Source organism: Mycetomoellerius zeteki, unplaced genomic scaffold (genome assembly GCF_001594055.1).
Source record: "Mycetomoellerius zeteki isolate Tzet28-1 unplaced genomic scaffold, Tzet1.0 scaffold343, whole genome shotgun sequence".
Taxonomy (NCBI): domain Eukaryota; kingdom Metazoa; phylum Arthropoda; class Insecta; order Hymenoptera; family Formicidae; genus Mycetomoellerius; species Mycetomoellerius zeteki.
Genome location: NW_017257331.1, coordinates 264,227 through 285,865, shown reverse-complemented (window position 1 = coordinate 285,865; position 21,639 = coordinate 264,227). Strand labels below are relative to the sequence as shown.

The 21,639-nt window shown below is 34.7% G+C and overlaps 4 protein-coding genes across 10 annotated transcripts in view; all 4 read left to right on the top strand.

Annotated features, from left to right (window-relative positions):
• Positions 1 to 8,719, top strand: part of LOC108725354 (uncharacterized) — a 13,879-nt gene extending 5,160 nt beyond the window's left edge. For 2 of the 7 annotated variants that reach the window (XM_018452322.1, XM_018452323.1), the window contains exons 2-14: positions 1 to 101; positions 1,748 to 1,898; positions 1,967 to 2,180; positions 2,446 to 2,541; positions 2,891 to 3,128; positions 3,274 to 3,590; positions 3,671 to 5,288; positions 5,375 to 5,664; positions 5,761 to 5,845; positions 5,927 to 6,269; positions 6,417 to 6,657; positions 6,733 to 7,592; positions 7,841 to 8,719. The exon at positions 1 to 101 is cut by the window's left edge. In XM_018452322.1, coding sequence (XP_018307824.1) covers positions 1 to 101; positions 1,748 to 1,898; positions 1,967 to 2,180; positions 2,446 to 2,541; positions 2,891 to 3,128; positions 3,274 to 3,590; positions 3,671 to 5,288; positions 5,375 to 5,664; positions 5,761 to 5,845; positions 5,927 to 6,269; positions 6,417 to 6,657; positions 6,733 to 7,592; positions 7,841 to 8,012 — 4,726 coding nt within the window. In that variant the 3' untranslated portion in view covers positions 8,013 to 8,719. Of the gene's footprint in view, positions 102 to 861; positions 1,527 to 1,747; positions 1,899 to 1,966; positions 2,181 to 2,445; positions 2,542 to 2,890; positions 3,129 to 3,273; positions 3,591 to 3,670; positions 5,289 to 5,374; positions 5,665 to 5,760; positions 5,846 to 5,926; positions 6,270 to 6,416; positions 6,658 to 6,732; positions 7,593 to 7,804 lie in introns of those variants that run through there. The other 5 variants (XM_018452325.1, XM_018452327.1, XM_018452329.1 and 2 more) reach the window with 5 other exon arrangements.
• Positions 8,720 to 9,563: 844 nt separating this feature from the next.
• LOC108725357 (uncharacterized) lies at positions 9,564 to 11,317 on the top strand. The gene is made up of 4 exons (XM_018452335.1): positions 9,564 to 9,674; positions 9,914 to 10,123; positions 10,487 to 10,660; positions 10,793 to 11,317. Exons 1-4 carry the CDS (start codon positions 9,630 to 9,632, stop codon positions 11,132 to 11,134), a joined length of 771 nt encoding a protein of 256 aa, XP_018307837.1. The 5' UTR covers positions 9,564 to 9,629; the 3' UTR covers positions 11,135 to 11,317.
• A 568-nt stretch (positions 11,318 to 11,885) lies between these two features.
• On the top strand, positions 11,886 to 13,825 carry LOC108725358 (uncharacterized). Its single transcript, XM_018452336.1, has 4 exons — positions 11,886 to 11,994; positions 12,313 to 12,522; positions 13,016 to 13,189; positions 13,290 to 13,825. Exons 1-4 carry the CDS (start codon positions 11,941 to 11,943, stop codon positions 13,590 to 13,592), a joined length of 741 nt encoding a protein of 246 aa, XP_018307838.1. The 5' UTR covers positions 11,886 to 11,940; the 3' UTR covers positions 13,593 to 13,825.
• Positions 13,826 to 14,141: 316 nt separating this feature from the next.
• On the top strand, positions 14,142 to 16,338 carry LOC108725359 (uncharacterized). Its single transcript, XM_018452337.1, has 4 exons — positions 14,142 to 14,234; positions 14,552 to 14,746; positions 15,510 to 15,683; positions 15,768 to 16,338. The coding sequence occupies exons 1-4, from the start codon at positions 14,187 to 14,189 to the stop codon at positions 16,062 to 16,064; spliced, it is 714 nt and encodes a 237-aa protein (XP_018307839.1). The 5' UTR covers positions 14,142 to 14,186; the 3' UTR covers positions 16,065 to 16,338.
• The last annotated feature ends 5,301 nt before the right edge of the window (positions 16,339 to 21,639 follow it).

Below are 21,639 nucleotides of genomic sequence, written 5' to 3'. Positions count from 1 at the left end.
CAGCCGATGCAGCCGATCGTGCCGATCGTGCCGATCGTCGCCCAAGTGTAGACACCACTATCGGCAATCCTATACCGATAATAGATGCATCTCGCGAAAACGTAAGGACACGCCGTCTATTCTATCGCCGCGCGAATTAGCGAACCCGCTAATATATCGTCAATCCACTTGATTCATCCGTCCAGTCAATTTTCATTAAATGCGACCTTGCGTTGCGGTACAACAGTAAGAAAATGCCCACTTTTGCCAATGCAGACTGTAACTTTAATCTCGGTTTAATTTACTCTTTATCCTTTTCTAATTCTTACAATTAAAAAGAGATAAAAATTAAGTCATTTAAACCGAGATTAAAGTTACATTGGAGATTATAATCTACATTGGCAGAAATGAATATTTTATTATATTTTATATGCACATTTTCTCAATAATTATAATAAAAACCTCTATGGATGAAGTGCAAATTCGAACCATTTATTATATAAATGCTATAGATATAACGTATAATACTCGTAAAAAATTAAAAAATATGCTAGTAAAAGAAGATTAAATGCATGAGAAGATACGATTGAATCAAATAGATCTAATATATTTCTTCGTTTAATTATTTAGTCGCAATTAACTCGAAATAAACGTGTATCTAGCTTAACTTGAAGGGAGTTGGAAAAAGAAAAGGCAATTGTTATAGCAAGTGGGATTGAGAAGAGAATCGCGTTATATCGAATTCCATTCGCGCGATTATATGGTCGACTTTTTTGCTTCTCCTTGCGAAAGTTGGAATGGAGGGATAAAGTGTTAAACGGTAGCTATATAAACCTGTTCCCGTTACTTTCTCGTATAAATTCCGAATTTCTATTCGCATGTGCTGGAATATCGAGTGTCGAGGGAATCAATATTCGGATAATTGACGTTCCATTATCAAGTGCAGAGAACGCGGGAAGGTGCAGCTAAAGCGGTCTGGCCAGTATACTGCCAAGTGGCCAACAGTGGCCAAGTGCCAGACTGCCAGTACGGAGTTACGGACTTACAAAGTACGGTGTACACAGTACAGTCGGAGAGTACAGGTAGTCACGTCACAGCCGTCACAGTCACCCTGTCACAGGGGTACTACTACCCAGTACGACCTGTACCGACCTGTACTGTACGACGCGCGACCGACCGTAACATGTAAACATAATTAATCGAGACCGTAATCGTAAATGATTATAAAATACGACGAGTTGCTTCGAGATCCTGCGATTGCCTATGATTACGTGCACCGCGTGCGGCGTGTGCGTGGGATTATTCGTTCCAAGTTGTCAGAGAAGGAGGGAGCTGGGACTGCTGGGAGAAAGAGAGACTAGGGTTACGAAACTGCGATGCACGAGCTGTATTTTTCCGCGACTTTTATGACGCGACTGACGCGAGTCGATGAATCGTCCAAGTCCTACTACGGACGTGAACCGCGAACGCCTCGGCAAGTCTCTGTTATATTGCCATTACTGCCAATAGCGCCAATGTTATTGAAAGCTGCGACATAAGCTACCTTCGTAAGTCGTTCCGTAAACGCGCTCCTCTCGAATTTCGCTTCAATTCTAGTATTTTCATCGCTTCTTCACAATATTATTAAACTCGATTGCTTTACGTAGGAAGCGAAATTTTATTATGCACATACTCGAAGTAAATTTCGTTATGACACTCGATCATGTAAATATTGTAGATACTATATATATTTTTCTTGCTATACGATTCGACCCAGTTTCCTCTTCAGTCGCAGGAGAAGGCATAGCAGTGATGGAAGAGCCACAAACTCCAGGATCCGATTGCAATTCTAATCCGGCAACAGATTCCATCCAGCAGGATCTGGTTGGGTCCGAGTTTGTTCAAGACAATGTTGAATATCAATGGTTTATCGATTATGGGTGAGCAATTTAACACTATTTTGATAATATTACATATTGTTTCTTGACATTGCGTACCTAACTTGTAGATATAGAGATGGAGGACTACATATCCATCCTAGTGTTCTTTCATCGCTTTCCGCATCCTATACTCCCAAGGATCTGGGTTATTATGACGACCTTGCTCGGAATTTGGACGCTAATCTGGCGGAAATTGACATGGAAAGCTTTCGTACGGCGGACATTCATACCCTCCTTACAGCTCTACCTGTCATGTGCACGGAACCAGTTCAACATTCCGAAGTAAATACATACATTAAATTAACCTCTATTATTGCAAATTCATCATCTAAGCCGAACTGTAAACTGACAGATGCTAAATGTGAGAATATGTATCGTGGAAATTGTAAAATGATCAGTTTCATGACAAATCTTTATGAATTTGGGACAGTTTACATGAAGCTTTATATCAAGATAGGAATCCGGTTTTGCGCTCTGTCGCGTTGTTTTATTTAAAAAATTTTTATATAATATTCTAAGTCTGGTATATGTTCCATTACCACCACAGTTTAACTATCAAAGGGAACAGTATGCCAGTATATCTGGATCTGTCATGGAAAAGCTTGACATCGGTTCCTCCATCAGCCCTCATACCAGTAGCCAGGTATGACAACGGCTGACGAAAGCACGAACCCAATTGCTACAAACATTGTTACCCATACATTTGATATTCAACTAATTTTACTAACGATTTTACGTTTAATTTGCATTTTTTGCATGTATACAAACGTAATATGTATTACAATATTAAATTTAATTAATATTAATGAAATGACATTCTAATAACCTCTAATAGTAACAAAACTTTAATTAATACTTAAAAATACACAATCCTATATTTAATGTTAATTGGCATCTCGACTAGTACTGTATAGGTGTATTATTATTATAAAAAAAACAAGTTTTAATTTTATAAACCTACAATTTATGTATCAATATATTGCTATTCAAAGGGAGAAGATTCCGCATGTTCCACCGCCGACACGATATCTATATGCAAATCGTCGTTGTTATTTTCTCCAGTAAAAGAAACCCCAATGCTGCCACCGGGTGGTAGTTATAGCGTAGATTCTCTGGACTGTGAAGATATGTTACTCACCTGCCAAACGAATAATAAAAACAATTATACCATTGCTTTTGAGGGCAGCATGACTATGTATTCGGATGGCTCTCAAGATTTTGAAAATCATGGTAATGTATATGCTGCATAGTGACAGTTTAATACAAATTAGTTTCAAATGTTTGCTAATTGAAAATAATTTACCTTTTAAAATTTTTCTACTGTATTCTTTTTTCTTCGTTTCTTTAAAATTGATCAACTCGTTATTATTTTCAGATAAACACAAAACGTATGAATCACCAGATGTATTTTATGATAAACCAAAAGATATGAAAACTATGTTGGATTTATCAATGGCATGTTCAGATTCAAAGATATATACGACATGGAGTAATTTGAAACATTCCTCTATGAATAAAGTAATAACTCGTCATCCATCCGGTAACAATAACACGATACCCGATATCTCACAAAGTGCTGCTAATCTGACGCTCGGTGGGATGAATAAACGAAGCCAAAGCTTACCGGATTTGTCTCGCGTTCGTGAATTCCAGCATATTAATATACCTCTTAATTTTAGTGTAAGCGTAAATGTAAATAAATTTACTTATGCGACTTTTTTTTTGTAATAATCGTATTTAGTGATGTTATAATGCAAGTTTTATTTTTACAGGTTGATTCCGCTGAATCAAGTAATCATATGCAGCGATTGCACAGTTCTGGATCCGCACTGAGTCGTTCGACAAATGCGGAAAGTTCGGACAATGGGGAAAATGTTGGTACAAAAAAGCTTCAAAATTTGAGTCTCGTCCGACTGTTCATGAAGCAAAAGAGCATGAGCGTGGAGGGAATGAGTCTTACTTTGGATCAATCGGATTCCGTTAGCGACAACAGTGGCTGGCCTACCAGCAATAGTGGCAGCGATAGCGCTACCAATACAAATACTCAGATTCAACGGCAAAATGGTCAAGATAATATCTGTGACCGTCGTGTGCCCGAAAACGATTTCTCTATAAATTGGATTAGGCGCGATGTGATTAATAGTCGTGATGTGGAAAATCAGAGAGATAGCTTGAACGTTTTAAAGTGTGCGATACGAAACAAAGACGATAAAGTCGAAATGGCATCATCTGCATCGGTGGAAGAACTTTCGGAGAGTACATCTAAGTCTGGCTGTATGAGCGATCAACGAAGCTTCGATATCAACAATCCTTTTGAACAGAAAAACGGTTGGGCTGGCTTAATGGAAAAGAAATATCCGATCTGTCGAACAACAGGTATACAAGCCAATGCGGAAATGGAGGACAACGCAGTTCAAACTTCCTTAATTTTTGCCGCGCTGAAGGAGAAACACGGTTTCCCTCTCTTACAAGAAACAACAGTTAACAAAAAGCCTGTATATGTTGTATATCCGAATTATACATTGCCCGACCTGTCGTTTCTCAAAATTAAAGATACCAAAATTGATAATATTGCGTTGAAACCGCATACATTTGACAGAAACAAGATGGAATGGAAACGTGCCGTTCGTTCAGGTAGACCATTTTCGTGTAATGATATCGATGCTCTACGACAACGCGGATTTGCGCATATAAAGGATTGGGAGTCGCTTACGTTCCTTTTACCATATGAATACAAAAAGATTTTACACGATGTACCAGAAGTATCGAGATACATTAATATCAATGAGGAAGTAAAGCGACCCCTATTCTGTTTGTCTCCTCCAATGCGTCATAAGACACGACCGATCAGCGAAATTATACCGAATACTACTTCATCAACGAGCAGTACCGCGACGCAACCATCTTCCGGATACAGAGGCTCGTCGACAATTTTAACCGATTCCTCGACAAATCAGCAGCCATTGTCGAACAATGCGATTAATCCGTTATATTTATATCGATATGACAGTATGAGTTCGGAGGCCAGTTTGAATAACGACAAGAAAATGCATAGGCTCAATCAAACGAGGCAGGCTTGTCCGTCTCTTCCAAAGCGATCCGTATCGTTACCGCAAGGCGAGGGTGAATCTGATAGTGGCAGAGTACCGCCGCGACCGCCATTGCCAAGGAGTATTTTACGAAAGAACAAGGTACTTACAAGTAAACGATACAGCATGTTCGAGATGGGAGATGTGGGCGAACAATCGGAAGAATCTGTGGACGTAAACAAGAGAATGTCTTTGCAAGAGCCATACTACATGAATAATGATTTGCAGTTGTTATGTCGCGAAAGAACGATCGATTCAGAAAAGGATGTCGACGAGACAGAAGCGGAGAGATATCTTAAAGGTAAGGATAAATCATTTGGCATTTCAGATTGTTTTTAATTGTCGACCTATATTCATTCAACACACTTTACAATATAATTATCGTAGAGAAATTAAACGACATTACAAATAATGCGAATGTGGAGTCGGAAACTTCTCAGAATAGCGACGATGACATCAAGCAATTGGAAGAATATTTGAAACGTAGTGCAATCTCGTCGCAAAGCAGCGACGGAGATATTGACAATGCTGAAGTAAAAGTGAGATCGTACGTAAGAAAATTTTTAGCTTTGAGAATGAACAAGGATCCACTTGTTAGAAATATCGATATAGGAGAATCGCAAAGAAAAACCGTCAGTTTTGCTACGCACCAAAGAAAAAAGCATCTGGACGCTAAGGTAAATCACTAATATTAATTTTAGCATTAGCAAATTTCTGGAGACCTTTGTGTGTACTTGTTCTAATATACATATAAGAGTATTTATTCATTTCAGCTAAATAATCTGAATGTCGTCGTAAATGAACAAAGTCACGATCAGGCAACTGAGGATAAATTAATAGAGTTAGAAGAAAAGAAAAGTATGCACGTTATATTTATTACCTAATCTAATTCTATTAAATGAAAGTATCTCGAAATCTTTAATGCGATGCTCTTTTCAGAAATGGTGTTGTCTGTAAATAGGGCGGTGGATCTTTTATTAAAGTATTGGAACGCTGACTCCAACCATAGTCGTCCTAATTATAACGAAAGGAACGAGTGTGCGCAAATTTGTCTGAGTAATTTGTGCCCAGCTTTATATGCTGTTATGTCGGATGGCTTGAAACCCCATTTGAATTCCACTTTTGGACCAATTACCAATAGCGTTTGGCAGGTTGTCGAAGCTAGCTCTCAACAAGGACCCCTCACAAAGACGTTGAATGAATTAGTGCAGAGAATTAATGGCGAAGATGTTATTACAGAAGGAATGTTAAAGTTCCATGCATTTGTATTTGGCTTGTTGAAGTAAGTTAGAATCGCTAGTCTTTCTCTCGTTCTGCCTTTCATCGTTACATTACGATTTCAGTATTTCATATTTATTTATATAGATTATAGTTTTTATCCGTTTAACAAATTGATTATGTAATTAACCTATCTCATTCTCTTTTCCAGTCTAAGAGCTTTAGATGCATGGTTTGCATATTTATGTACACGTGAATCAATCTTACGGAAACATTACAGTAACAATAGCTTATTTGTCGCGGCTTTGGCCAATGCGAATGTCCGAGAAATCGTTGATTCGTTGTTGTACATCCTGAATCCACTTGCATTTTGCCCATTTCACTTGGATCTTCTCTATCAATATCGTCAATTGCAAAATAGTTTTGGGAATGTGAATAATCATACGGTGAATGTAAGTAAACCTATCATTTTATATATATATATATATATATATATGCTAGTGCGTTCATTTCACGCGATTTTGTAGGCCATGAGCTTTAGAAACGCCGATCTGACTGTGAAAGATCTCGAGGTTGAGGAAACGGAATCCTGCAGAATGATTTCTAGTCCGAAAAAGATACGACCAAGATCTTGCATTGCTTATAACATGGACGATAAATGCAGCATCGTGCATAAAGGCGATCTTCAGAATGCAAAAAAACGTTTCAGTGCCATAAATCCGAAGGCGTTTTACGCGTTGGACAAATTGACTTCTGAAGATTCGGAAGATTACACAGATAGTCTGGAACATTCTCCTTTAAATAAAAAAGCAAGCAAGCAGTCACAATCTAAACTTTTTAATCCTGATATTAAATCGAGTGACGACAATGGTCTTTCTGTTGAAACAAAATTCAAAAAATTGCAAGAAAAATGGGAATTGATTGGTAAGGAAGGTAATAAGGGTCAACCTGTCGTAATGACTCCCTCCTCGCCGGTTCGGACATTCGGAGTATTAGGGAAGTCAAAGATACCTAGATTGCTTACATCACCAGTGAAGCAATCTAATGTTGCGGCGAATATCGTTGGGAAATCGTCAAAATCACCCATGTCGGGAATATCTTCATTAAAGAAGCCCGCTAATCTTCCTACGACAAAGACAGCCCTAAAGAAACCTATAGATACGAAAACGAGAGACGTGACGCGTCGTACGAGCCGCGTTGATCAAGATACTCTAGGCGTGACACGAACTCATACTGCGCGCCCGAGTTCCTTACCATATAAATCCCATGGAGTAATGTCGAATGACAAGAATCTAATCTCGCCTCACAGACGAGCCGTTTCGACATCTCTACCACGACCGACTGTTACTACTGTTTCAAGGACACCGGTTTCAAAACATCCACACAAGTAAATATCAATGTTTCATATGAGCATGTACTATGTTTTAGAATCTATCTTTTCCCTCTATAGTTTTATATTGGTTGCAAATATTATTTGTTTATATGAGTCATATTACAAATGAAATAATGTAACTTTTGTTTATACATTTATTTACACTACGCTTTTCTACCTTTGTTTTGCTTTGTATTTTAGCTCTTTTTTTTTCTCTCTTTCTTTAGATTCGTACGATAACGGTTCGCGCGTCTCGATTGCAGAGAGGTCCGTACTCTCACTCATAGGATACCGTCGGACACTGGCCATCTTTCATTCGCAGAGGGGGAGAAACTGAAAGTAATATTAGAGGTGGATAATAAGTGGTTATTGTGCGCGAAAGGTGATCGAAGAGGTTTGGTACCACGAGCATGTGTACGCAGCGTTCAAACTTAGCCCCTCTTCTCGACAACCCTTCGTGATCGCAATTGTAACCATGATCCTACCCAGCGATCATAACTGTAATTTCACCCTCAAAAATGGAACGAAGATGAGCGAATTGCGAGGACGAGCTGAAAAGTTCAAATTACCTAAATATCCCGAGGCGATATAAGTGATGTACAGTGTATTAAAATTGTTTTTAAGCCATATGATATAATACGCATTGTCACGCGCTTGTAAAGTTACTTTTAACAGAAGTTTAATCGAAAACATTTCGTTTCTATGGAAATGCGACAGTAGTATTATCGCTAGCGGCGCCATCGAAGATAAAAATATCACACCCTAGTCATAGGCTTTTTTTAGACGACATTATATTTATTTAGATTCATTTATTTTAGAACGATGTACAAATGCGAGGATAACGATTCGATATATCCTCGACGATTAAAAAGCCGAAAACAGTGTGTATAATTACACATATTATGAATGTGTGTGTGTAACTGTGATCCTAGTAAATAGGCGATTAAGTTTATTAGTGGGAACGCGTGATGTATATATTTTCTTCTGATGTTTATATACTGTGACTTTCTAATTTATTTATATCTTACTTTTTACATCGCGCATCAACGATCCTTCATTCTGATTTTATTTAAGTCATTTACGACATGCTTCTTCGTGATGGCGACGATTACATTTTTTACATGCTTCATGGTATTTCCTGATACATACATACATACATATATGTATATATACATGTACATATACATATATGTATGTGTTTCGATATATGATATAATCAAATAAATCTGTTGTGAATTATATTTAGAAATGTATGTAGTCTATCAATTACATCTAATGCAACTCAATGCAACGTGGAATGTCTTTTTAATACCATTTTGGTTCATAATCTAACGAAGTAATCTGCTTTTATATAATCTTATATCATAAAAGTGAGCGCATTAGGAATAGATAAGGCTTTTTTTAGTTCACATTTATATGAAAGAAAAATTTTACGCGATGTTGCAGGTAGTTCATCAAAACGTGACTACTTCACCTTTAATAATTTTTAATAATTTGTCAATTTTTTGCAAATCATAAATATAGGATATGACGATGTATAATAACTTTCATTAATGAAAGCATCTTCTTTTAACAAAAAAAATTTCTTGTTGCAAGTGGATTGATATTACATAATAAATTTTCTGCGAAAAAGATAAATGAAGTTTGAACATTTACAGAGAACAGTCACAGAAGCACTTGTTCACACACCTTTTGTGACACCTGCTTGAAGTTTCAAGGAGGCTGTTGTAACAGCAAAAATAACTAATGTAAAAATTATGAGTTATCATTGCGAAATTTTTGCAGCTTGCTTAGAATGAATGTAAGTTAGACAGAATAAAGTAGCTTTCTTCGATATAAAATCACGATAAAAGAATAAGGGCTGATAAGAGGAAGAATGCTGTTGTTACGTAATTATTTAGACAGATTTTAATCGCGTTATCTCTACGATCGTTATCGAAATAATCATTTATATTTCAAGACGTTGTGCATATATAAAACGGCGCAATTAATCGCTTGTCAGTCAGCCGATTTTTGCTGTGAACGACATCTTGGTGATATCGATAAGTAATCATGAGAATTACCATCGCATTGTCCTTTTTGGCTGTGCTTTGTACCGTAAGTTTCTTGTTGAGAAATAATTTATAATAGAAAAAGAGAAATGTTTGAACGGAGTAGATACAGCACAGTCTTGAATTTTATTTGTGCAGAGTTTTAATTCGAAACATATAGTAAGATTTAATAAAATTGATCGCATTATTAAACAAGAGAGAAATAGCCAATGTGGCATGAATATGTAATTGCAATCGAAATGCGGTGCACTTATTATTTTTTACCCCTTACCCTCACAACTTTAGATCGAGGCTATTCCAGCAGAGCCGGTTGATTTGGAAATTTTGAGACTTCGAGCGAGAGAACTGAAATGGAATATAGAAAATACTATACGTCAACTTGAGCTACTTCGTACCCAGACCGAGGAAGATACCGTTCAAAAAATTTCCTTAAAGTGGAATGAAGAACAAGACAGTCATAGAGAATATAAAACTTTATTACTCTCTGGAATACGCGTAAGTATAAATAATTAAAAATAATCTGTGAACACAAGACGCTATATAATTTTCTCCATTTATTTCATAATTATTCACAAATCTGTACAAATTGTCACTAAATCTTCAAAATATAATTCGTACATTATCCGAGCACTTAATCTTAAATTATATTTTTTGATTAAGGTTACAAAATTGTTTCATTAGTACATTAATCTGTGTGAATCTTAAACGATTGTATAAAATTATAAAAGATTAAAGATACACATAAAATTCTGTGTATGATAATCATTTGACAACTTTGATATTTGATAAAATATTATAAACCCCTAACATATATCGTAATTCATTTGTGTATTATACCAAGAATTTATTTATTTTTAGACTGAAGTAAACGTCGCTAAGGCGGCGGGCAAAGACGTGACCTCATGCTACAACGAAGCTATCGAAGGTGTCAAAAATAATGAGCAAGTAGCATATCAGGAGGCTGCAACATGCGAAGACTCCGCTGGAAATTCCATCCATAACAACCTTGGTTTCATCGATAATCTCATTTCAGTAAGCTTTTTCGCGACAATTACATATAGTTGTAGATATAGATTGCACATAGATTGTAGATCACGATCAATTTATCTTTTAATTAGAATTAATAAAATTCTAATAAAATTCTAATCGTTAATTTTTCCCTAGACTGGAGACGCGTTGTCGTTGCAGTCGGACAGTATCTTCTTGAATTGTCACGACAGCGACGTTTACAGAATGCGGAGCTGCATTATCGGTGAACTGGGGAAAGCAGAAAGCTCCTTGAAAACCTTGGAGAGCGACAGCGTTACCGCAGAGATGACCATTGCACCCGTGTCCAAGAATGTCATTACGCAGGCCAGCAACTGTATCAAACAGGCATATTCCGTTACGTATACGGAGGGGGCAGCTATCAGATTGAGAGTCACTCAATGTATTGAAACAATCACCACGCCAGCTACGACAATAGCTACGACAACTACGACGATACGGTCTCCCCCAGAAGAATAATTTTAAATCTACTAAGTTTGCTGTCCATTTTTTTTGTTGAAAGTAACTCTAAAAAAGAATCGAGATTATCATTTCGAGAAACAGGAACATCACGATGTTAGAGTGTAATTATGTAATATGAATAATTATGTAATATGAACGAAATAAAAATATCTCCAAAAGAGAATTACTTATTCACGCACATACAAATTTCTTATGCTTGTAATTGACCTTCACCAGGCGTACGCTTCGCGTAAGATCGCGTAAAATCGCGCAAAAATAAGCTGCATTTTATCTTTATACAAATGAATTTTAACACGCGCAATCAGTTTTACGAAATCTAATTATTTAATCTTTTATTCGGTTTACGTCGGAGTGACGGAGAGTAATATAAGTAGCACTAGCTATATCACACGTTGACTCGGCAATCCTTTATTAAGATGTTATCTTCAGGATTAATGAAGGAATTCATTATGTAATATTCAAGTAAACTCTATAATTAGACTTTCAAAAGTTCAAACAAGGCTACTATATTTAATGAGAAAAGCATGAATAACAAAGATATCTTCATATTTTTGACTTGATATCTTCAAGATCAGACATTCTTCGACATTGATAATTAAGGAATGGCTTATCTTGTTAATTCTTCCCTCCCTCCCGCTCTCCTCTTTCCTTACCATCTCTCCAAGTTTGTCCAAATGTTTTTTTTTTTATCATACCTTATATATATAAAAAGGCGAAATTAATGTAATACTTATCAGTTATTCGAAAAAATTCGCATATCAACAGAGTCACTTCCAAGTGATACCAATAACTAATAAGCAAGCATGAGAATCGCTATAGCGTTGTGCTTTTCGGCTATATTTTGTACCGTAAATTCGGTAAGTTCTTATCTTTTCTTTGCGAGAAAAGATTGTGAAAAAGATAGCCAAAATGAAAGTTTGTATGTAATAGATAAGCGTTTAATTAATATATAATACCATTTTTAATGGAATGAATGTTTGCTAAAATACTTTGAATCGTTTTCTTCTTTAATCAGTTACGTTTTTGTTATCTTATACTCTCTGTTATCTTATACTTGACTAAACTTAAGTTAATCTAAATCAGCGAGATTGCAAGAATGTATGATTGCTCAAAGTAATACTTTCTTTAAATGTCGTGAATATATAATACATGTAGCATTCATTTTTCGTACTTAGGCTGCCATTCCAATGAACTTTGACTATTTGGAAGATGAACAATTTATAAAAGTAAAAAATACGATATTGAATGTGGACCGTATCGTAAAACGAATTGCACGTGTCCAGGCTGATACTAAAGAGGATGCTATATTGACAATTACGAAAAGATGGAATCAGCAAATGAATAATTACAGAGATTACGTTAATCTATTGGTCGATTCGATGCGCGTGAGTAATAATTCGAAATTGATTTGCAATCGAGATGCTCACTTATACGCTTATTTTGTTCATTTTGTTCGTGATCGTTACTAATTACAGTTGTTACCGAATAAATATTTTTAGTTTTAATAACATATTGTGAAAATATAATGTTGCAAAATGCTGTATTGTACTAAAAATAACCCAGTAAGTAATCGACAGTAATATTATAACATTAATATTATAATTTTATACTCAACAATATATAAATATAATATATAACATATACATGTTGTACGCAACAATAATTGTTGAATGTGAAATTATTATTATACATTGATGTTATGTTACTGTTAGTAGTGCTTACTTGTTATATAGCGTTAGAGCCAATCGTTTTTTTAAAACGGAATAAAGATATTGCGCGCGATAACTTCGTTTCCATAATTGAAAATTGAACCAAATTTTTCACAAAATTTGCACATCTATCGAGTGATTATTACAAGTCATTAACTTTGTATTTTAGAGGGAATTAAATAACGTTAAATTTAGAGGTGTAGATGCCCAATACTGTTACGATACTAATTTCTGGGCCATAAACGAACATGGGGACATAGCGTATCAATCTGCTATAAAATGTCAAGAATCTGCTGAAATATCTATTGAAAACAGCCTTCAGTTTCTCGATAGCCTCAAGTCGGTAGGTTCTCATTGTTATTATTTTATATTCTCAAATCTCTTTGCAACCTGAATGTATAATTACCATAAATTTAATTTAACCGTGCCAATTTTCTCGACAGCTTGGGTACGAGTTGATAAAAGAATTGAATGATATCTTCCTGAACTGCTATGATGACGATACTACTAAAACGCAAAGTTGCTTCCTTAGCGAGTTCGGGAAAATCAATAACGCCGTGAAGGAGTTTGAAGAGGATGCCAAATACATTGAGTATAACTCATTACCAGCGTCCAACTACGTCGTTCTGCAGACCACTCAATGTCTGAGCAACGCTTACTTGTTAGCGCGCTTCGAAAGTCAGGGTGCAATGATGTCTAATTCTAGATGCATTCGAAACGCCGTGAATAAAAAAACTGATGAATAAAGTTTAATCGTTTAAAAGAGTCTAATGCATTTGTCGCTTACAATTTATATTCAAAATTATACTAGAGAGAAAACAATGCATTTTGACAAATCAATTAATGCAATCAATTTGACAAAGATGCTCTGTGTACGATTATATGCGTGTATCGAAACAATGCTTTGATCATTAATGGTGTGCTTTATACGATATATTTTTAAAGATATTTTTTATGTATGTATAATATACTTAAGAGAAATAAAAATAATTAAAAAATTATTAACACGAATGTTATTTATTGGTACGTTTCCTGCTTATTCGCAACTATCACTCATTGCGTGCGTATTTCGATAAATTTTCAAAATTGTTTATGATAACTCGTGTCTTATCGTGTTATGTGGATTATATACTCCGTTTTATCTCTCGGATAAAATCTAATAACTTGTCGAAATAAAAGTAGTATTATAATATTCCATTAAGATAACGATATTCCATTAAGATCTTATGTTTTTTTAAAACGTCAAATGTATAAAAGAGTAAAATTAACATCGATTGTCAGTCAATTTATTTCTGGTGACAATCGAACAATTCTCAAGTGAAATTAACGAGCAAATTAACATGAGAAGTGCCGTAGCATTATGCTTTTTAGCAGTACTTTGCTGTACCGTGAGTCTATTTTCTCCTTATTTGAAGAATAATTTGTAATAAATACGATCTTGTCTTTGTAGAACATTAATTTAAAGTTTCAGATTACATTAATATTAAGATTATATTGTAAAAAGGAGATTGTTAAAACCATTGTCTGCCAAAGAAAAAAATCAATTTTATTAGAAATTTTAATATAAATTTCCTCTATATCATCTTTTATCGATATAATAAATTATTTTGATTAAATTTATATGTATTAATATTGAATGGCGAACAAAGAATATGTTCGTTCTAAACAAAGCATTTGTTAATATTATTGTTATTTTTTACCTTAGGCCGATGCAACTATTTTGAATATTAAATTGCGTCAAGTGCGGGACACGAAAATAGACGTGGAAAATACCATACAGCAACTCAAACATATCAGCGAAAACACTCAGAAAGACGTAGAACAGGCCGTCACGAAGAAATTGTTGCAATCAATGGAAGAGTACAATAACTACGCCAATTCAGTACTCAATACGATACGAGTAAGTAGTTAGTAGTTAGTAGAGACCCTTTAATCAGAGACTGGCCATAAGGATTTCGTCAAATTTCTCCAAGCGAGAAAGGAGTATAGGCTATCTCACTTTTCCATCAATAGCGGTGTGTATACATGATGTATACACACCGCTATTGGTGGAAAAGTGAGATAGCCTATACTCCTTTCTCGCTTGGAGAAATTTGACGAAATTCTTATGGCCAGTCTCTGATTAAAAGATCTCTATAAATAGTTAATAGTTACCAGCTGGCGTAAAAGAAGCATGACAGTGTCTCGCGCCACGCTTAGCGCCGAGACACTACCGTGTCTCCAGATTCGCATTGGTTTATGATCGAGCTATATGAGCTTAACAGATTTTCAAAAATATATATGTATCTATATCAAATAAATTTTTTTGTATATGCTGCAGTTGTATATTGAAATTATTAGAAACCATTATAAATTAGTTTTTCAGAAACACGCTTAAATTGAAAACTATATGAATGTACTAAACAAACAACATTTCGAATACATCAATCATAACCCAAGTAGAAGAACATGACGTCAAAATGGACATCATTTTGACGTTATCGTAAGTCAGTCTTAGTTGTTCTACACTTGGGAATATACATTTATCTATCAGTATTCGCGCTTATATTATATTTATCTATCAGTACACTTTTGATAATAGCAAAACACAACATTTGATAAAGTGATATAAATAAAAATGTAATACATTTTAGCTTAATTATTGTTGCCTTCTTTATCGTTAGAAAGAGGTGGAAGATGCCAAGGCGAGAGGCAAGAATGCTAAACCATGCTATGATGCCGCTCTTAATATTCTTAATAATAGTTACCGCACAGCATATACCAATGCTCAACAATGCCGACGAAATGCCATACTTTCTATCAACAATAACCTTAGTTTCAACGATCAGCTTATCACGGTAGGTTCTTGCAATCGCACATATCACCTACTTTCCACTGAATGATTAATCATTAAATTCGTGTTAATTCGTTCTTTTTTACAGACCGGACACGACTTAATAGATGAATTGGACAAAATCTTTCCGGACTGTTATGAAAAAAATTCGGAACTTATCGACATTATAAAATTGTATAATTGTATCACCAATCAGCTTGGGATAAGTAAGATTGGCGTGAAAAATTTAAAGAAAGATGTTAGTTCCGCTAGGTCTACCGCTAAAAGTGCGTCTAAAACTGTCATTCAGCAGAGTACTGATTGTTTGAATAAAGTTTACTCGACCGCGCGCTTGGAAGTCGCGGAGGCCAGGTCAACTGCTACTAGATGCCTCAATAAAGTGTAGAAGAAACGTTTATCTTTAATTATATATTGCATTAGTACATACAATTTATTGCCATTTGAAATTAATCGCGCAAGAAAAATCGTCAAGGCTTTGTCAATTTGATCAAAACAGTTTCGTAGTTACATTTCGATAACAGAATTAGCTCAATAGATTTAGATAAGTTAATGTAAGTGAAGTTCACGATATCATATATGTTTCAAGATTTTATTATCTGCTTTAAAGAAAAGTTCGCTCTTTTTCTTTGCAGAATATGAAATGAATAAAAATAATTGCAAAACAGAAATTACTTGTTGGTATATAATCACGCGTTTGCGAATACCTTTTGCAACCTACAAATACAACATTTCGCAAAATATATTTTATGGAATTCGCGATATAGTTACAATTCACTTTTGTTTCATTGTTTATTTGTCACAATTCTAAAGAGAAAGTTTTTCAGAAAATAAATTTTGAAAATTTTGAATCATTAAAATTTTGTAATATTAATTTTGAAATGCAATTTTGATGCAATAACTGACTGTAGAGAAATAAAAGTATATATATTTTTTAAAAAAGTTTATTCTTTATTTTTTCTTTATATTTTCATTCTTTTTGTGTAAATAATTAAAAATGATAATAAATCAACATTATCTTTTCCGCTCCAAATACAATATCCTGTAAAATAAATAATTATATGCGTACATAATACTGCAGGGTCCACAATTTTTATTGAAACTATTTATAGATACTATTTATAGATATTTTAATGATATTATCGATGATATAAATAAAGGTGCAGACTTTAATAAAACAGACATTAAATTACATCATAAATTTTTTATGAAAAAATATGTGATTATATAAGAATTTTATTTTAATTTAGACCCGGCAACTTGTTTACTCGTGAGCAGGCCCGGCAACTATAATGTAGAATTGTGGAGCAATAATCCACACCCAAAATTAACTTATTGTTAATGTGGAAATCCACATTGAAGGAATCCAAGAAATTAAAAATCAATTGTGAATTTTTTAAAATGTGCGCAGATGCTGACCGATATTTGTGATGGCATTACAACTGCGCGCATAGCAGAGATTCAACTTTTAGATATCATTTATACTAGCCGTAACCGTGTGCCGTATGTGCCGTATATGCCGCTGTAAGAATTGAGTATTCACAGTCGAGCATTCTTCTCTTACAATTGAATGAGAGGGGAATACTCGAATAGCTCGAATATGATTAATCAATTCTTACAATTACGACATACGATTACGGTCAATATAAATGATCCCTTACCGACTATTAGACAGAGCGTCGCAATATTCGCAATTGTAAAAAAGGGGATGGCAACAAAGAGTATAAATAAATAAGAAATAAACCCACCTTTCGTTAGTCAAAAATTTCATATCCACGGGCGAGGTAAGTTGCCGTCCCTGCTTGTGAATACATACATATAATCTGAAACATCTGTCTGACGTACGTCTTAAAGTAATTCACATCTGGGATATATGTCATAATGGTAAAATATAACACTGTATCTGTTTAATCTAGAAATCATAAATCATCGATGTTTGGTGAATGTCTCATAAACCACATTTCCACTAAAAATAAATGAGACAAAATCAAAAGGTTCTTTGATATAAAATTTCGATGGTTAAGGATAAGGATCGATAAAAGTTAGACGTAATTATTGATGTAAAAATTTTTATAGCACTGCTATAAAAATTTTTACATCAATAATTATGATTATTTTGATAATTCGATTATTTTGATAACATCATACAAACAAAATTGTTTCTATATTCGTTATCTCTACAGTCGTAACAAGGACAATCAATATTATTAATTTATTTATTTATGCATTATATAACCGCATTTTAATTTTTATCGATCCTTATTATATATAATTTTATTTAATCGTGATCTCGTATAATTGAAAAATCTTTTCTATTCTTATTGATACACTGGTTACGTTTACATCGTGCGCTTAGTCCGCGACTTATACGATAGGTGTCTTTGTCTAATATACAGGATAAACAAGGACGTCTATTGTATAGGCCGCGGCCTGAATGCAGGGTGTAAACGTAGCCACTTTATCGTGATAAAAATGTTTTGCTTGTTTAAGCTCGGTCATACGTATTTAAGAGATAAAGTTAAATTTAAGATAACGTATAATAAATCAACCTAAGACTCCTTATCAAAAAACCAGGAAAGGACAAGGGCAATAGGAATCAAGCGCGGGAGACGTTGCGCAAATAACACGACTATCTAGCGTAAAACTTCTTTATTTTACTAAAGCGCTTACATGTTTCGGCTCATTTTTTTTAGCCTTCTTCAGAAACAACATAAACTCACATATATAGAATATAACAAATATTAACTAGTCATGGTGATCTTCCCCACCTCGAGAGTATAAATGCCAGAATTAAATCCAGATAAGAATGCAATGAAGAAAAAAAGGAAAGAAATTTTGAAAATCTCGAAATAAAGAAAATGTAAAACTAATGTATCAAAAAATGTTTGAAATTATAATTAATTATTCCGAAAGTTAGGAAGCTCACCCTGATCATGTAAGCGCTTTAGTAAAATAAAAAAATTTTACGCTAGATAGTCGTGTTATTTGCGCAACGTCTCCTGCGCTTGACTCCTATTATCCTTGTTCTTTCCTGATTTTCTAAATTTAAGATATACATACATTTTTATTAAAAGAGAGGTAAAAAAAGGTTATTTAGTATTTATTACTTTAAATGAGTTTTCGGAATTTATTTTATGTTTTTATTTTAAATAAATCTTATCAGTCAGGGGTCGGTCGTATTTAAAATAATTTTATTTAAAAAATGTATTTTAAATAAAAAAAAATTAAGTAGTTATTTAGTATTTATCATTTTAAAGAACCTTTTCTGACTAAATTCTTATTTTATACTTAAAATAAATTTTTAGAATCTAAAGTACTGTAGGGTAGAGCGGGGTTAGTTGTGACACTTTTTCTTTAAATTATTATAAATCTTCACACAATTATGATAGATTAATGGTAAATGCTTTAAAATGTTGCATGTTCATCTGGCTCAATAATTAAATACTTATAAATCCTTAATATATCTCGTAAATAAGAAAAAAATTACGTTAATTACAAGAATGCAAAGTGGACCAATATGCCCCATCTATGGGGCATGTTGAGCATTCTCGAAGGATAAATTGAGTACCATGAAGGTAACTGTTTAATGAGGTTATATATTATTAAAAACATGAAAGGATTATATGTATATTAATCAAATTTTTATTATTTGCATCTTAAATATAATAATTTGTAATATTCTTTCTTTTTAAATGCTTTAATTAACAAAATTAGAAAAACTAAAATCTTTACTCTTTATAATAATAATTAAATGTAAAATATATGTTTAATCGTTGACATAGAATAAAAAGCATTGATAAAGACAGATTTCATTTAAGCAGCTGAGTTTATAAGGTTAGTTATGAGGTACTGGCCCAACAAGCCCCATATCGGTGTTGACTGAAATACTTTTTTATAACCGTAAATAAAATAGCAACTTAAACATTAAAGTTAAAAAATACGATAATAACTTATATCTAAAAAACACATTTGATTATTATCAATCGCTCTAATTACCATGTAGACCAAAAAGAATACTCACTTAATAATTTTACTTTTGATATACAAAAACGAAAAAGCGTACGTATTTGGCTGTTGATAGCCGGACATAGATTATTGTATTAAGGTACAATAATCTCTGTTTTTGTGCTACATTACGCAAGCATAGATATTACGTATCTATATATATTTTAGTTATTTAGATATTTGCATTTGACCAACTTGCCCCTATACTCAAATAGCCCCGCTCTACCCTACGTGCTTTGTACTATGTAGCATTGGTCGCGATTACGTTTCAAAAAGAAATGTGAATTAAGAAGAACGGTACGGGAAGGAGGGCTACCTGTCACGGTAGCCTCAGCCACAGCAATGGAATGATTGCGCGTACTGCACGATCAACGCGGTGACGGGTGGCTACTGGCTAGTGGCTACGCGTAAGGGCGTAAGCAGCCCTTGACGCCCCGCCCCGCCCGCACCCTTCCGCGGCAAAACAAACCCTCCCAGGACGCGCGCGCCAACAGTCTAACTATCGAAATATTAACGCATATATTACGAAATAAGTAAAATAATCTATTAGTTACATTTTTTATATTCTCCGATTAGTAGGTTTTATTACTTTATTTCTTAGATTCTTTGTGCACACACTATACACACACAACTCATCTATATCTTAGATATTTCAGTAAGCGATTATTAATTAGTATTGCAATAAGCGATTATTAGTTTGTAATAACTTTATTATACAGGTTTCATACATTTATCATACATTTCCTCTAACTTGATCGTTTAAAATATCTCTGCATTGTTTTTGATGATACGAGAAAATACCACAGGGATCTTCTTCTTCAAAATCTCCCCTGTATGATTTTTTTCGACCCTATTCGTGGATCACAGTATCATGCGTATCAATTCTAGTTTTGTAGCCCCTTCGGGGACAGGGGCTTGTTTATGTTTTTCAATCTGGTAGTAATGGAATTTATAGAGATAAATTATAGAGTAATGGACTCTACAGAGTTTGTCAACACTCGAGGGGACCTACCCAACGGTTCAACGTCGAATCCGAACGGCGAACGTGAAAAATCGCGTATATGATGGGGTGCAGTCGCGCAGGTGGGATCGAACCCGGATCCGCAGATCGCGAGTCAATCGCACTTGATTGCACTGAGCGGTGAGCCATTATTGCCCGTATTCATAGTCAGACCTTATACTTAAGGCTTCCTTAAATTTATCTTTAGATGCTCAGTAGCTAATGAAATAATTCGTAGAGTATCTGAAGATAAATTTAAGGAAGCCTTAAATATAAGGCCTTACTATGAATACGGGCATAGGCCTGTTCTTTTTGTCTGAACTTTTGCACCTCAGTCCATCTTTTTTCCTCTTCTTTCCTTCCGGAGAGAAAAGGAAGAAAGACGGACTGGTGCAAAAGTTCAGTCAAAAAGAACAGGCCTATTCAGCGCTCTCACAGCGGGATCTCGTTCGGTTTGAAGAGGCACATATGAGCAATTATGATGAGCAAAAAATTTTCTCAATATCATATTTTTTGAGTACACTTCAAGATGTACGGGCGATTTAATTTTCGACGGTGTCACGAAAAACACTGACATTATTTCGTCGAATCCATCTTATTACCTACGGATGAAAATTTACTCATGTGCATGTAGCAGCGAGTTTGACAATATCACATCCATGGCGCAATTGAATTTGTAATCAGCTTTACCGACCAACCAAGCCATCTCCGTCAAGTAGCGTACTCTGCATCGCATTAAACGAATGCGACACGGTAATGACCGAGTTTCAGCGGACTCAACCGAAGCGAGCGAGACTTCGATCTTGATTCTTGGCTCGTCGCGAGTACGCATCGCAATTCGCATGTTCAATCGTAATGAGCGCAGCTGCGAACGACTGATCGAGTGACAGGAATGACAGGAAGACGATGCCGATAGCCGGTTCACCTCGTGCTCGTTATAATCGGTAAACCGATCGGC

What these genes read in the sequence shown, in the direction of transcription:
- LOC108725357 (XM_018452335.1), top strand. Translation starts at nt 9,630, where the DNA reads ATGAGAATTACCATCGCATTGTCCTTTTTGGCTGTGCTTTGTACC. An exon ending in TATTACTCTCTGGAATACGC is followed by an intron (nt 10,124 to 10,486) that starts GTAAGTATAAAT and finishes ATTTATTTTTAG; the next exon opens with ACTGAAGTAAACGTCGCTAA. An exon ending in TCATCGATAATCTCATTTCA is followed by an intron (nt 10,661 to 10,792) that starts GTAAGCTTTTTC and finishes ATTTTTCCCTAG; the next exon opens with ACTGGAGACGCGTTGTCGTT.
- LOC108725358 (XM_018452336.1), top strand. Translation starts at nt 11,941, where the DNA reads ATGAGAATCGCTATAGCGTTGTGCTTTTCGGCTATATTTTGTACCGTA. An exon ending in TATTTTGTACCGTAAATTCG is followed by an intron (nt 11,995 to 12,312) that starts GTAAGTTCTTAT and finishes TTTCGTACTTAG; the next exon opens with GCTGCCATTCCAATGAACTT. An exon ending in TTCTCGATAGCCTCAAGTCG is followed by an intron (nt 13,190 to 13,289) that starts GTAGGTTCTCAT and finishes TTTTCTCGACAG; the next exon opens with CTTGGGTACGAGTTGATAAA.
- LOC108725359 (XM_018452337.1), top strand. Translation starts at nt 14,187, where the DNA reads ATGAGAAGTGCCGTAGCATTATGCTTTTTAGCAGTACTTTGCTGTACC. An exon ending in TAGCAGTACTTTGCTGTACC is followed by an intron (nt 14,235 to 14,551) that starts GTGAGTCTATTT and finishes TTTTTACCTTAG; the next exon opens with GCCGATGCAACTATTTTGAA. An exon ending in TCAACGATCAGCTTATCACG is followed by an intron (nt 15,684 to 15,767) that starts GTAGGTTCTTGC and finishes TCTTTTTTACAG; the next exon opens with ACCGGACACGACTTAATAGA.